Source organism: Girardinichthys multiradiatus, chromosome 6 (assembly GCF_021462225.1).
Source record: "Girardinichthys multiradiatus isolate DD_20200921_A chromosome 6, DD_fGirMul_XY1, whole genome shotgun sequence".
Classification (NCBI taxonomy): Eukaryota; Metazoa; Chordata; class Actinopteri; order Cyprinodontiformes; family Goodeidae; genus Girardinichthys; species Girardinichthys multiradiatus.
The window spans coordinates 27,721,164-27,737,377 of NC_061799.1; the positions used below are offsets into that span (position 1 = coordinate 27,721,164).

Here is a 16,214-nt window from a genome sequence, read left to right on the forward strand (position 1 = left end):
TTTAAGTCAAGACTAGAAGGCATATATTCACAAAATGGTCAGATTAAGGTATCAGTATCATCTCATCAGTAATTTGAAGTCCCAGAAATGTTTTAAAGTCAGGGAGAGATTATTATTCTTATTTTCTTGTGTGTGATTTATTTGTGGCATTAGTGGCCTTTCTTTTGTAAGTTGAGCAACAGTAAATGGGGTGGAGAGAGAGAGAGACGGGAAGACATGCCGAAAAGGTCAACGGGCCGGGACTCGAACCCGAGACAGCTGCGTCGAGGACTGTAGCATCCTTACATGGATAGCACGCTTTACCCCTGTGGCACCGCTGCGCTAGTTGAGCAATTTTTAGAGAAAAGCTGCTTGATATGAATCTCTAAGAATATTGCACACTTTGTACGCTAACTGTTGCTAGCTAAACTAAACTAAATTGTCCTGACATATTGCATGATGGCGGTGCAAGAGTCCTATTAGGCAAAATGAAAACAAATGACATTTTGCTTTATTGTTAGAGTAATGGTCTGAACAGAGGAATGAGTCTTAATAGGCAAAGGACACCATGCAACTGCTTCAATGAAAGTGGTTACAGCAGAAAGATGGGAATACTCAAAGAAGAGGTGGAATTGTGGGTGAGTTTTGATACAGTGCATCTGGAAAGTATTCATAGCGCTGCACTTTTCGACACTTAGTTATGTTACAGCCTTATTCCAAATGGTATCAAATTAATCACTTTCCTGTCAATTCTGCACACAATAACTGATTATGACAATGTCAAAGAAGTTTGTTTGAGATTGTTGCAAATGTATTACAAATAGAAAACTAAGAAATCACTTTTACGTAAGTATTCACAGCCTTTGCCATGAAGTTCAGAATTGAGCTGAGCTGCAAACTGTTTCCACTGATCATTCTTCAGATGTTTCTACAGCTTAAATGGAGTCCACCTGTGGTAATTTCAGCTGATTGGACATGGTTAGGAAAGGCACACGTCTGTCTGTATAAGGCCCAAACACCAAGCATGAAGTCAAATGCACTGCCTGTAGATCTCAGAGACAAGATTGTCTTGAGGGCCAAATCTAAGTACACAGAACAATTTCTGCTGCTTTGAAGGTCCCAATGAGTCCATAAGTTTTAAATTATCAAACCAACAACCTGTAAAACATCATAAAATGTGTTTTATTTCATTTTTTTCAGCAGCTACTGTTACCTTTTCAGAAAAATCTCTGATTTTCACTTGTGTTACGCACCATAAGATAAAGGAATAAATGAGTTTGGCTCAGTTGTTAGCTCCCTGTATAATTAGTGGAATAATTAAAGGCCTCCATCATGTTCCCACTCTGAATTGTGACTCCAAGCCTTGATGTGCCACTGGAGAAATCTTGGCAAATGTAAAGGCTAAATGAAGTAAATTCATGGAGACGACGTTATTTTATGGTTACTGCTTCTAATACTCTGCTTAATATTGTCTGCAGAGCAGACAGTGTTCCTCATCTTTATAGAAAATATGTCTTTACTGTGCAGTCATAAACTATGCAGTTATTATGAGTAAATATGATAAAACGTTTGCTACATTAGTATTATAATGGGAACACAGAAAACATGTAGCTTTGCAGTGGCGTTTAATCCATGCCATTGCACAAATTAATGGCTGGTACAATACTGCCACCTTCTGTATGTGTTTATGAAGTGCACTAACAAGATAAAGTCAGAACTGGCAGTCCTGTAATTAAGCAATCAGTCTCTATCAGTTGTCTTTGTGTTTTCTCATCCTTTGTGCTTTTTGTCACACTACCACCACAATGTTTGACTGTATTAGTGCACCATGTTGTTTGTAGGTTTGTTCTGGATGTGGAACTCTTTGATGGATGCCATTTTTGCTGTAGAAATGGCTTTTCCAGAGTGATAAATGTCACTTTGTTTCTCATCTGCTGTTGAATTTCTTTAGGTCGGCATACGATGCATTGCCTTTTGATATCTTTCGCCTACTTCCTGTTGTCAGACAAACTCTGTTTACTCTGGTTATCTTTATATGATAATAAAATTTGTTTGATGATCTTAAACAATTAAGCATGGGGTAAAAAGAAAAGACAAAATCAATCTAATGAAAAGTTCCTAAGTTTTTTTTAAGCTTGCATCAACATGTTTTTAATTTTTATATAAGTCACTTCTCATTGCACTAAGAGTTTAAAATTTCGATAATGCTGCAACACCCAAAAAATACACATTGTATTAAAACAGACATATTTGTTTCATAATTCAATTCAATTCAATTCAAAAATACTTTATTAATCCCAAAGGGAAATTAAATAAGTAGACCCCGTGCAAATAATTGTTGTGAAAACGTTTGAAGTTTAGACTGTGTGTACGTGAGACACTGACAGAGAAGTGGCTCACACCACAGTGCTTGGTCTCTGCCCTGTCCTCAGTTTGCTGCCTGGGTGGATGCAGTGGTTTTCGTCTTCAGCCTGGAGGATGAGATCAGCTTTCAGACAGTCTACAATTACTTCTTGCGCCTATCCAGCTACAGAAACACAGCTGAGGTGCCCATGGTCCTCGTTGGAACACAAGGTGTTTGCTTTACATCTAATATACATACACACACATTTTATATTACAATGTAATATAAACAATATGACTTTCTAGAAAGTATGTTTCTGCTCTAGTTACTAACACTTGCCTTGATGTCTTTCTCTGGATGTTTTTTCTTTGTTAGATGCAATCAGTGCAGCCAACCCCAGAGTGATTGATGACTCTCGGGCCAGAAAGCTGTCTAACGACCTGAAGCGCTGCACATACTACGAGACCTGCTCCACTTATGGCCTGAATGTGGAGAGAGTCTTCCAGGATGGTAAGAGGGAATATTTGAACAAAGTATTATCGTTTTAATTAAGATCTAGCCACGCTAGCCATCTTTTTGCCACTTTTTATGTTTTAAGTCCTCTCATTAGAGGAACCCCTGATTTTTTTTTTCCAATGGGAAAAAATGCAAAATATGTAATATTTTCAAAAAAGGGTTGCAAAGTAGAACCTTTGGCATGATGTCGATACAGTCTTGACTAGGTTTCCAAAATGGTCTCTCTCATAAAAGTGTAATAAAAATGTAGTTGTTTTTTTTTCAATTTCAATGCAATAAAACCTTTAAGGAACTTCAAGCGTAACTATATATAAAGTGTTTTTTATGAATTTGGTTTAAAGCTTTTATATTTATATGCCCTTGATGTCACAACATGTGTTTTGCGCTCAGTTACCTGAATTTCATATACACACATACACACAGACAAAATACATTTTCAACCACATTAACATAACGTTTATATCAATCCCAACACAGCAGGTTTTTTCCCATTATTTTGAAGGTGGAAAGTTTTATTTTTATTAGATATTCAAGGGAAAATAGTAATTGTGTAAATTGTAATATGTGAGTATTACAATGTATCAAAAATAGATATTGTGGGAGTCAGTGGGACCAAATAAAGGGGTAATGAATGTATTCATATTTTCAAATCTTCTCTTCTTTGCACCATATTATAGAAAGGATCTTTGATTTTCTAGTCGTTGAATTAAAAGAGAGGTTTCAGAATGTATATGATAACAACCAGTAAAATAAAATGCAGGGACCTCCAAGTAGCTTTTCTGATGAAGCTCATAGTGATTTCTATAAAATAATGGTGTATGTTTTTCTCTGTTGGACCCTTATCTATAGTACTTAGAGGGTATTTATTGTAATTAATCACAATGCTGAAAATTTATCATTTCTTAAACAATTGACTACATCAGAACTAATTTTTGTTATAGAGTTCATGGAATATCTTTCAATAAAAATAAAAAAAATACCTGTAACTGGATAGTTTCAATAATCACCCATTTTACAACTGATGAAACCAAACTGAAAACATTGGCTTGCTGTATACCATTTTAAGAATTCAGCTTGGTTTTTGTTGATGGTTTGCACCTTGTTCGCCTCCTTGTCAAGTGTTCAAATTGGGCAAAAATTATGAAAATAAATCATTTTCGATCAAAGGCCATTTCTGAGACATAATATCTGATCTGGGACAGTTGTGGTTCAGGTAGTGGAGCGGTTGTCTTCCAGTCAGGATATTAGTGGCTAAATTGCAAGTCCTGTAGTGTCATATTGTATGACACTACAGGACATAGTGACATATTATAGGGCTGAGAATTCAACCTGAAAAAATGATTAATATTGATAGTAAATCTTCATGAGGTTACGATTATGCTGTAAGAATGATGACCTTTTGTTCAGACAAAACATTTTACAAAGTGATCCTCGACCTTGAGAATGTATTTACCTCAGCTTTCAGGTTTCATTAGACAACATTTTTCTGCAGACCATTCATCAATGATGCATGGCATTCTAAAATAAGCTCTTAAATGTGACTAGTAGTTCCAAGAATCCAACTGAATATTTGAACAGAATTAAGCGGTAATCAGCAAGAGGACCTTTGTGGATGTTTACAAATGTGTGGCCTATTTTTGCTTAATGAGAAAAATGTAATGTTCTTCTTCTTTGTAGCATTTTACATTTCTACTCATAAGATTAAATCGTGTTTTGATTCCAGGTAAATCTTATTTATCACTATTTAAATAGTGTTTCTCCAACTGTGTCTGACAGGGCTCTATACTGGGTCCAGTTATCTTTTAGTTTGTATATTAATCATTTCCTTTCTGGACAATGTGATGTTTTAATATATGCAGTAGTGCAGTTATCTTTCACTAATGGTTAAGCCACAGAAGTGGTTGCAGGCAGGTTACCGGATATTTTGGTATGGTTTACCTGCTGGCTAGTTTAAAACTATTGCCAGCACTGCGATTAATAATTATGGAATCAAAACATTCAAAACAAATGTGATATTGTGTTAAGTCAGGCAATTCTGAATTATTTATAAATGTCTCATGAATAATCTTGAATCTCTGAATGTCTCCCAAAATAATAAGACTCTTGTTTGGAAACTTAGCTACCTCAGCGAAGGCACATTTTTTTCTAAATCTGCCGCTCCTTTAAAAGTCTGCCATCCTCTGAAAACATCTGAAGGTGTAGCTTGACGTTCACTGTGCTTTTCGGTGGTTGTTGATTCATTTTTGCATTTCACAGCCGTGCCGTCTTCTCTCCCAGCCTTAATTGCCCCCTGAATTCCAATTTGAAGTAATTAAACAAGTGCCTGGTGTCTGGCGAAGTCACTTTGTATAAATGTTGCCTTCTATGTGTATTTTGCGAAGCTACAGCAGGCAGTGGGGCGTTGTGGTCCCAGCTGTCGATGCAGCTTCAGATCATCTCTTTCCTTCCTTCAATGCTAATTCATGTCACGCAGCCATGAACATTGCCTCCTTTTCTCCTCTTCTCCAACCCTCCCAGTAATGTGTGCTGTGAATTAAATACGGGCTTTCACATGCTACAGAGCAAGTTGAGATGTTCACATGGTTACCATTGCCTCATTTGGCCAACATCAGGCCACTTTTTCTGGAAATAGACACCGTTCTTTACTTCCTGACTAAAACAAACAATCATTGAGTGCTAAGAAATGTGGGATGTTGAGATTGTCCACTTCAAAGAGAAAAATGTGTTTCTTTTTTTGATTTACGCATTACAATGTCAAACGTCCTTACATGAGATAGTTGGTTTCTACAATATGTCAATGTTTCTGAAGCTTACAAGAAAATGTGGGTAAATAGGCCTGGATCAAAGAGAATGAATGAATAACCAACTTTCTTAGTTCTCACTTTATCATTTTGTGTATTACTTATTTTTAAGATTTTTGGTGTATTTCAATATTGTTTTTATCTTTTCTTGCCCTTTATAGAGAAATGATTTAGGTTTATAGCAACAGCTATGGACATTCTGCTTATGACCTACTTCTTGATAAAATCTCTCTAAAGTCTATAAACACCCACTGACAACCCATATTTGGTTTACCAGATAAGGTTTTATTGGCAAAACATATGTTGCTGTGCATTCAGGTGACCTGCACCAGTTGTAAACATTTCATGTCTTTCTACAAGATTGTTTTCTAAAATCTATCTAAAATCTGCTAAGTGTGATATTGTATTCAGATGTTATATTTATTTTACTCGTGGTGAAATTACAAGAGAAGATGCAGGCAGGTTAATCAGATATTTTGCTAAAGGTTACATGCTGGCCAGAAAACGTTTTTTTACAGCGCACTATCAAAAACATCTGGAATCCATTCATTCATTTTTTATTCAAGCTTAATCCTTCCAGTGCTGTGGATGGCTGGTAGCTGATGGATTGCTCACCAGTCCATCAGGGAGACAAACAAGACAAATAATCATGCACAAATTTGGGGAGACCAAACAAACTAACACGTATGTCCTTACAAATGTGTAGAAAGGCCATTGTCAGGATTTGAACCCAGAAACATTTATTGGGATGATATTGTGAACCTAAGAACCAACTGAACCTTAGAGAAGTTATATCTCTAAGCTATAAGACGTGGCAAATCTCTTAATATAACTCATCTGTGATTTTTATTTCCTGTGTATTTTTCAGTGAAATTGTCTCAAGAGTAGTGCAACAACAATATACCAGAACACATACTCAGTATAATTTTCATGCCCATGCTGTATCACACGTCAACAAGGTGTTACTGAGTGTTTTTTGTTTTTTTTTTTTTGCTCCACCAGTTGCCCAAAAGGTTGTGGCCATGAGGAAAAAGCAACAGCTTTCTATTGGGCCATGCAAATCTCTCCCTAACTCACCGAGTCACTCATCAGTGCCAGCTGCATCCATCCCCTCTGTTCACATTAACCAGGTAAGCCCACACCAGGCTGACATACATATTCTATACAGTATGTGATAATACAAATATTTAATCTAACCTTCTACTCATGATTGCTTATTTTTAGGTGTCTGAACAGATGTTGCTATCACATTGTCCCAAACTGACCTTCTTTCATTCCCTTTTCTTTACGATCTCTCTCTCTTTTCCTCCCTGATCTCTTCTGATGCTGCCGGTTCCTCCTAATCTCTCTCGCTCCCAACAGGCAGCCAACGGCGGGGGCGCGTTCAGCGACTACTCCTCCTCTGTTCCCTCCACCCCCAGCATAAGTCAGCGGGAGATGCGCATTGAGACCATCGCTGCCTCCAACACGCCCACGCCTATCCGCAAGCAGTCGAAGCGGCGCTCCAATATTTTCACAGTAAGTATGCGACAGCTGATGCAAAGCAACACCCACTCACACTACTAGAGGGCACGGCGCCAAGCACACATTTTGTTTTTCTTTTATTCCACCAGAGGGAGACAGGTTGCTCAAAATGCATTCAAAGCCAGCGCTGCTGCCTACGAGTCAGGCAAAGACAGCCTCTTGTTGAAACTGAACAATGGGCTAAGGAGAAAAAGACTTCATATAAGACCCCCAAAATGGGCCAAAAAACTCAACTTTGAAGCAAATATCAAAGATAATCACTGTGGAAATAAACATCAATTCATGTACTTATTTTCTTTTCTAATTGGATGTAGTGAGTAGATTAAGTTTTGTCATCTCACCAATATGGGCTATTTACATTGTCTTAATTGTTGAACTGCCCCTTTAATTTTTGTTTTGCTATTTTCTTTAGCACCTATCCTACCACTCCAAGCTAAACTATGTATTGAAGTCAACCTATTCTACACATTGCTAATGGGATAAATCCAAAACTTCCAACTGCCCACCTTCAGACAGAAAAGCTCAATTTGGATGGCTCACGAATCCTGACCCCGATTGATTCTAATCGCCAAGATTTACCATGACACCAGTCTCCCGATCCCTGTCTGCTTGCTATTTACCCCATGTCCTGTTGTATTTGCCCTTTGCTCTAACCTGTAGCATATGTGTGCACTAACCACTACAGTTTCCTTGGCTTTCCTAAGCTTCTTTTAGCCTCTGCCCTCTTTCTTTCTTTCTTTCTTTTTTTCTTTCTTTGTTTCTTTCTTTGTTTCTTTCTTTGTTTCTTTCTTTGTTTCTTTCTTTCTTTCTTTGTTTCTTTGTTTCTTTGTTTCTTTCTTTCTTTTTTTCTTTCTTTCTTTTTTTCTTTCTTTCTTTGTTTCTTTCTTTCTTCTGCAAACTCTTGTCCAATCTTGCATAGCCGGATCTTTTCTTTTCTGCTAAATCAAGAAGGTCTGCAGAAGACAGAAATCCTTGAATCACTTCAATCTACTGTGCAGAAAATATCTAAGAGCTGAAAGTGCCATCTAACATTCATCGTAGGTCCTATAATGTTTATTTGTGTTCTTCTGCACAACTTTGAGAGCGTTATGAGAAAAAGATCAGGCTAAGTGAGATTTAACCTTCTTGCAAATTCTTTTTGGACATCAACACTTTTCCTCACCTCTGCCTCCTGGCGTACACTCTCTCTCCTTTCTCTTTGTGACTAACTCCATCTTTAGCCTCCCTATCTATCTCACCCCTCCCGTCTCTATCTCTACTTCTGTCTTGATCCTTTCACCCCAGCTGCTTTGGGAGCCGCAGGTTTTTGCGGCCTCCGAGCAGTACAGGCTGGTGCTAGCTCCCCTTGTTGTCTCCCTTCCCCCCCTGCTAGGTAGTGACTAACCATGTCCACCAGAGAAATGAGCCTCTCCCCGTCCGCGTCATGGAGATGCCGAAGCACGCCACCTACCCAGTGTGGGTGCCCGAATGGCAGGCCGAGCGGGAGTTTCAGCTCATGACCTTCTGAGGAGCTGCGAGGCAAGGGTGGGAGGAGGGAGGGTGAGGGAAGGAAGGAGGAGGACGGAACGTTACCGAGGGCATTGTCGACATTTCTTCAGTGGCACTGGAAGATTGAGATGGGTTCAGGAGATGGAAGACTTGAAGTGTGAAAACATTCTGGCATTTCACAAAATAACACAAAGAGAAAAGGTTTCATCAACACAAAAGTGTCAAGGATATCACTTTCTTAGCTTTGACCAATAAAAAACACAAAACATTATCTCCATATGCTACAAGACTGCAGAATACCAATTATTCTTGACCTGACGATGATAGAGGTTTGAAGTTTAAGCAATTAAAGATACAAAGTATGCCTTAAAGCCATTGGTAGATAAGCTTATACAGTCATTAAATTGAAAGTCCAGTTCTTTTATTAACCAGACATGAAGAGTGACTCTTCTGTGGCACTGGCATTGGGACTCTTGAAATATCAAAACCCAAATGTGATGATGTTTGTTTTAATGAAGTTAATTATATCTGAGAGTACAATATGTCCACCTGAAATTGGCTCCCATTCAAAAAAGGCCCTCCTTTTCAATTCTATAACTTTTTGAGTGTTTAAAGTAAGTAATTAAGACTCAAACCATCACATCAGAAGATCTTTTCACTTTGTCTTCTCACTGCCGCCCTCACAAATCAATTTCACAAGCCATAAACCATTTCAAGCCAATCCTTTGACCATAACTGCCCTCGGTCACTAGGTGTCAGTGCAGTACATATTCTTTCCTAGTGCTTCCATAGTCAATAACTCAAAACTCTGTTTTTTGTCAACCTGTCTGTGGTCTGCTGTGGTCTTCAGACTGTCCGTCTTTTTAGTGTTGAAAAGCACACTGTTAGGAATTTAAATAAATATGACGCCATTTTTTATACTTAACTCCATTCCTGCACCATTCATTCAAAATTATTTATTAAAGTTTGCCACTCGGTGTTGCCCCATTTCATATTTCCGTTCTTTAATTTGTTGCTGGATCTTCACGTATAAGACCAAACATAAACAAAAATAACAAAAAATAACCATTTGACGCTGTTTTTTAATATTTGCAGATTTGTGCTTCTGTTTCCAACCTTTCTTCAACAAAAAGGGCTTTCCAACTCCTTCCGAATTAGAAGAGCATGATGGGTAAAAATAAAGAGTCCCCCTGCTTTGCCAAACCTGATAGAGAGGAAATTATTGGGTGAGGACTTGCAGCTTGTTGATGCTTTACCCTAAGTGCTTTAACACATTTAGGGTAATGCTCGTGGAAACCCGTAGGACTTTGCGTCAAAAAGGCGCCTAAAAATCAAGTCCAGTGGAGTTTCTGAGTGCGCTTTAAAAGTAGTCTGTCAAATATCTCCAAGTGAGACAGACTGTAGGGACTCTTCTGGAAATGCCCCGTCCACGTTTTTTGACCCGCTCCGCCTTTTTGCTCTCATTCAGACATATGCCATACAATAAACACACTGTACAGTCAAGTCACTCTTGGAACTGTTATTCAGCCACCAAAAGGACACAAGCTTTTCCTTACATGACATCACATGGCCTTTGTTCCATAAACGTGGACTCAAGGACTAGAGGTGCCAAGTTGTTGTTTTTATTTTTTTCTTTCTCTTTTGTTCTTCTTTTGTTTGTTCTGTTTCTATTTCATTCGTTCATGTTTTCCCAGGGCATATTGAAGTATTGAACTCAATGGAAAAATGTGGTGTAAATGTATGATCATGCAGAGGTATTTTTTAGATTAGAGAAGTTTGGGGGAACATTTTATGAAGGCCTTCATAAAAGTTAGCACAGTCTGTCAGGATTGCGGGGTGTTTTACAAAGAAATTATACTATTGCTAACAAATGAAACTGAGTTGCACCGACTTGTATGAATGTAGTTAAACGTCATGCTGTTTTTTCCCTTTTTTTTTGAAGATATATTTTTTTGCACCTTCCTTTTTTTTTTTTTTTCATTTTCTGGGTTTCGGTTTGGTACAGAGATTATGAACTCTCACATAATCGCTTTTCTATCATGAAGAAGGGATTTGATGAAAAATATAGAATGCTGTATATCTTGTATTGTATTTTATTTACAATGCTACTCTATAAAAAGGAACATACGTATAAGGAATATATGAAACAATGCCTTTTATTGTCCATCTTATATTTTGTGGGAACTGCAATGTTTGGCTCAATCTGTTGAATATTTTGAAGTGAATTTGTGACTTGCTTTGTATGGTGTCTGTATAGAAGCTAAAAACAAGTCATCATAAACAAAAAAAAAAATAAAATGTTGGAAAAAACATTTTGAACGTCAGTTGGTTTACTTGAACTCAGATTCTACCTCTTCTCCATTGATGACTGGACATCTCTCATGTTTTGAGTGAGACCATACACACTCATCATGTTTGTCCCTAACTGTACCTCATCTCTCTATTTGTGTTGGGGTTGGAATAAAATGATAAAGTTGTTGATTTTCCTATATGATAACCTCTTATTAACCACCCTTTTCCCATCAACAGGCTCTACCATCATTTTTTACATTTACAAACTCTGAAATCAATTGTGTCAATATGCTAAATTATTTCTGTCTTAATAGATTTTGCAGGTTGGAGGAACTTCTTGCATCAAAGCCTTAATTTATAATAACAATTTTCCCTTCTCTCCTTGATATATATACATATATATATATATATATATATATATATAAACATGTTTATTGTACCAAAGCCCTTATGAATGAGTCTTCTCAGGATAACACGGGAGTGGGTCTGCAGGTCCACTAAGGGCCCACTCATGGTGTGAATCAAAAGGAAAGGATCCACGAATGGTTTCAGGGCTGAGTCATGACTCAATGTTTGGTTGTCTCCTCTGTCTTGAGATGTGTCAAGTGTGGTCTTGTTTTGGTCTCTTATTATTATATTATTTTTTTACTTGCACGTTGGTGTTCCTGCTGTATGTTCTGCTGGTCTGCTTGTGTGTTCTTTTGGAGCTTCTTTTTGAGACTTTTTATTTTTGCAACGCTGAGTTTCCCCACAAATACCACAAAAGTGCAAAAAAAAAAAAAAAGAAAAGAAACATGCTCCCTCACCTCACCTTTCCCGCCCTCTGACCCACAGTCTATCTGTGTCACCCACACACACTCCCAACAAGCAAAAACTGCACCCACCTCCCCACATCCTACGGCTCCCAGTCTGCCTTGTATTCAGTGCGTCGCCTCACTTTCTGACTGACTCTCTTGTTCTCTTGCAGTCACGGAAAGGCAGTGAGCAGGCAAAGAGCGTTGACAGTAAAACAGACAGCATAGGCAGTGGGAGGGCCATACCTATCAAACAGGTGAGCAGTTTTACTGGTCTTTTGACTTCATTTCCCATAAACCCCTTGGTAAGTATGAAACCTTGTTTGTCTCAGCAGAAGCTGAGAAACTATTTTAAGTTTGCGTTGTGATGATTGAATGATCAACATCTAGGTATGTGTTGCTACAGCCACTAGATGGCGACACAGAATAACAAATATTGTAATGAACTCCGGCTAAAGCAAAAACTTCTTGAGTTAAATTTGTCCAGTTTGTATAAATTATAACGTTTTTGCACGTTTCAAGATTTATTTGCTAAAACCACAATGAATTCATTTATTATAAATATTTATTGCTCTTAATTTACATATTTCACACAAATTCATATTTTTATTTACAGAATTTTAGATTAAATTAGAAAACTTATTACTATAATTAAAATCAAAAGCTTGTTTAGTGTTTAAAAGCACCATTATTTTTATTTAACTTGTAGCCACATAAACAGTAAATGTGGTATTTAAACTGTATATTTAATTGTGACAATCAAGCAATCAATCAAGCTTTATTTGTTGAGCACCTTTCATATAGAGAAGCGTAAAACAAAGGGCTTTACAGAGGTTAAAAACAGACAGATCAACATAAAAAAAACACTAGAAATGATCAAAATGCGAACAAGCAACTAACACAAGACAAAAAAGATCAGATAGATAATAAATAAAACATATTTTACAGGATGAGAAACTGAGAAAACATGATTATGTGGTTTAGGGAGGAAACACTGGAGCTTAATATAAAAACAAAATTTTAAAATGTTAAATGGTAATGAAAAGGAGAAAATTGAAAAATATTGTCACAGCAAATAGCTATTTTAATACTTGCTAAAATTGTTAATGACCAAAATATAATTAAAATTATGAAACAAAAAAATGGATTATAAATAATTAGCTATTTTAACTGAAACTATTTTTAACTATTTATTGTCTTACTTATACTGTGTTTTTGTTCAATTGATTATTGATTTTGATCAGTGAACGCATGTTAGATGTGAATGTATGGACTGGTAGATTTCAAATGAAATGCCTATAGGGAATATTATAGTTGAGTGAACTGAACACTTTTGTCTTAATTCCATTTTAGATCCATCTAATTTGCCAAATAATTGTTTTGCCTTAATTGCTTTTTGATTGTAGTGAAAAATAATATTCCACAAACACATTATTTGTTCACACCAATATAATCCGATCGGACCGTCATACTTGTCTGGAAAAGAGATTTTAAAGACATTTTTCTTTGCTCTAAAAATGTTTTAATAAATGGGCAAACAATTGCTACACAAAGTGATACCTTTTTATCTGCTCTCTAGAATCACAACTGAACACAACTGATTTCTCCCTCTTAATAGTTTTCTCTATATTTATGTGTTTACCTGGTACAGTTGTAAGGCTGTCTATTAAGCCACTAGATGGCGACATAGAATAACAAACAAGATGATGATACAGTATCTCCTGTTTGTATAAATTATATAGTTGTGCATAGAGACGCTTATAAGATTTATTCGCTTAAAAATCACTCTTAGTTTATTTATATTTAGTTCCCATTGTCTACCTACATGTAAGTTTACTAGCATAATCTCACATGTTTAGTTTGAGAAATTCTGCATATTTCTCTTTCTGTAAGTTCCATCCAGTTTTTAGAGATTTACAAATGTGTAAATCTCTAAAACTTGTAATTAAACTTTGCTTTCAGTTATTGCAAATTTAATTTAAACTGTTAATAGTAATTATTTAAAAAATCATATTTATCCAATAGAATATATTTTATTTGGTTGCTTCTAATTTAGTAGAAACTAATACTGCAGCATAGATCAATCATGGACATATAATCAGACTAGATAGCTGTAATGTGCAACTAGATCATTAAAAAAGACAAAAACACAATATTTTTCCTTTCTCTAAAAATCCGTTGCTACATGACATGACGTAAACTCAAATGTTTTATAGAAAAACAGTATTTTTTCATCGTCTATCAAGGAAGTTTGAAGTAAATGGATTTTTTGTTTCCTTCCATTTTATTAATTTTATTTCATTAATTAGTTTCTCTTAATAAATCTCTTATTGTATTTTTTGTAATGGGTTTTCATGTGCAGTACTGAACATTGTTTGAATCATTAGTGAAGGTATACACCAGTTACCTGAGTAGAGGTAAAGGACACATTGATTAGTAATCACTCGTGATTATATGAGGGCCTTTCAAAGTGGGTCAGTAGCCTTGTATTATCCTCTTTACTTGCAGATGATAGAGGATAATGTCCTTCTCCTTTTAAGCCAGACCTCCTCATTCCCTTTGAAAGAAAATTGCCAAGGCTTCTTTCCAGCAGAAATAATATCAGGTTGAGGCTTTCAAAGCTGCCGCGTTCAATCAGAAACATCCCTTTGTATTTATCATAGATACTAAATCCTTTCGATGGCAAATCTGTGGTGACTGTAAATTTTTCTCATCATACATAAAACATCTTGTGATGCTTGAAGATGCAGAAAAAGTGTTACATTTCTTTTGTAATAAAGTAAAGCTTTAAATCACTGTTCCACTTGTTCTGCTTTAAAAATGTGGAAATTATCTCACAAAGGAGCCACGACGGGGAATACTTCATTGGTGCACACTTTGCAAACTTTAAATTTCAATCCAGTATTGGTAAAACTCACCTTTTGGTAGATCAGGTCAGTTTACCTCTGAATTTAGTTTTCAGGTTAAACTGATTGCACTTCTTTGTATTATTTACTCAATATGTTCTCAATGCATATTCCAAAACTTATTTCCATACATTGCACGTTTTGTCGTGGCAACTACATAATGACATGGCAACTCCTCTCTCAACTTCTTTATGTATAAAGTGTTTATTTTTTTCTTTGTTGGTGATGGTGAACAGTTTGGCGCCAGTCTGATCAGCAGAACGATCAAATATACCATCAGGAAGATCAAAGCATCAATGTGGGCTTAATTGCCAGTGCCTTCTTACCCTGTCAGCCCACCCCTCTACTCCTCCTTCCAGTCTATAAAAAGTGGGCAAGGATAACATGCAGTCACTGCAGAGGAGCCTCCATCAGTTGCCTTCTTGCTCACAGACCCCTTTTTATACTACCCAACACACACTTATTTCCTCCCCCTTCTCTCCTGATATGTCACAAAGAGCCAGCCTATCAGTTAGCCTCGATGGCAGAACAAAGCATTTCTTCTGCTTGTCCAAAATGGAGAGGATGACGCTGACTCTTCTGGGTAGATATGACAGTTGTGTGGACACAGAGAGCGCATCTGTTGCTTAGCCTGTTTAGGACATGCCCTACAGGCTTGTGAACACACGCATGTTTTGTGTTAGTATGTGTAAGTTTAAAGAGGAAGTACACTAGGCGTGCATATATCTATTTAAAGTCAAAATAACGGATACTGTATTTCCCAAAATCACTGTTTTTAATCTATTGCAACAAACCATCAAGCCATAATAAATAAATAAATAAATTCTTATATCACAGGTGCATCTCAGTAAACAACAATTTAATTAAAAAAGTTAATTTATTTCAATAATTCAATTCAAAAAGTGAAGAGCATATAGATTCATTACACACAGTGTAATATACTTAATATACTTATAAAAAAAATCTGAATATTACATTAGACCAATAAACAACATTTTTAATACAGAAATTTAGGACCATTAAAAATAAAATCTATTCATGCCTCATTTGCCTTAATCACTGCATCAGTCCAGTGTGGCATAGAAGCAATCAGCCTATGGCTCTGCTGGAATATAAAGGAAGCCCAGGTTGCTTTAATAGCAGCCTTCAGTTCATCATCGTCATTTAAGATGCTTCTGACATTTTCCCTGGTTCAGGCCTTGGTTATTTGTGTATTTTTTCCTTCCACACAACTTTCCATTAATATGCTTGGGTGCAGCACTCTGAATAGCTAGCTTATCCTTCTTGTGGAGGATGTCAATGACTATTTTGGACAGGCCAGCAAATTAGTCAGCAATTTTCCCAATAATTGTGTAGTTCATAAAATGGTGACAACACATACAGAAATATACACTTAAAAAACATCACTCTGTTAAATGAATATGTACTAGTTTCAGTTTTTGAACTGATTTACTGAAATAAATTAACTTTGTTTAGTTTTTAAACACAACTGTATTCCTTATAAAAAATACAAAAAGTTGATTTTCACACATTTCTCTTACCTCTTTATCAATCCATATCGCAGCTCTGA

At 36.4% G+C, this 16,214-nt stretch overlaps 1 protein-coding gene across 2 annotated transcripts in view; it reads left to right on the plus strand.

The window, feature by feature from the left end:
* Positions 1-16,214, plus strand: part of agap3 (ArfGAP with GTPase domain, ankyrin repeat and PH domain 3) — a 188,696-nt gene that overhangs the window by 108,393 nt on the left and 64,089 nt on the right. The window contains exons 5-9 of one of the 2 annotated variants that reach the window (XM_047367260.1): positions 2,412-2,553; positions 2,699-2,833; positions 6,643-6,770; positions 7,003-7,158; positions 9,748-10,964. In XM_047367260.1, the coding sequence (XP_047223216.1) occupies positions 2,412-2,553; positions 2,699-2,833; positions 6,643-6,770; positions 7,003-7,158; positions 9,748-9,810 (624 nt within the window). In that variant the 3' untranslated portion in view covers positions 9,811-10,964. Of the gene's footprint in view, positions 1-2,411; positions 2,554-2,698; positions 2,834-6,642; positions 6,771-7,002; positions 7,159-9,747; positions 10,965-11,911; positions 11,996-16,214 lie in introns of those variants that run through there. The other variant, XM_047367259.1, reaches the window with a different exon arrangement.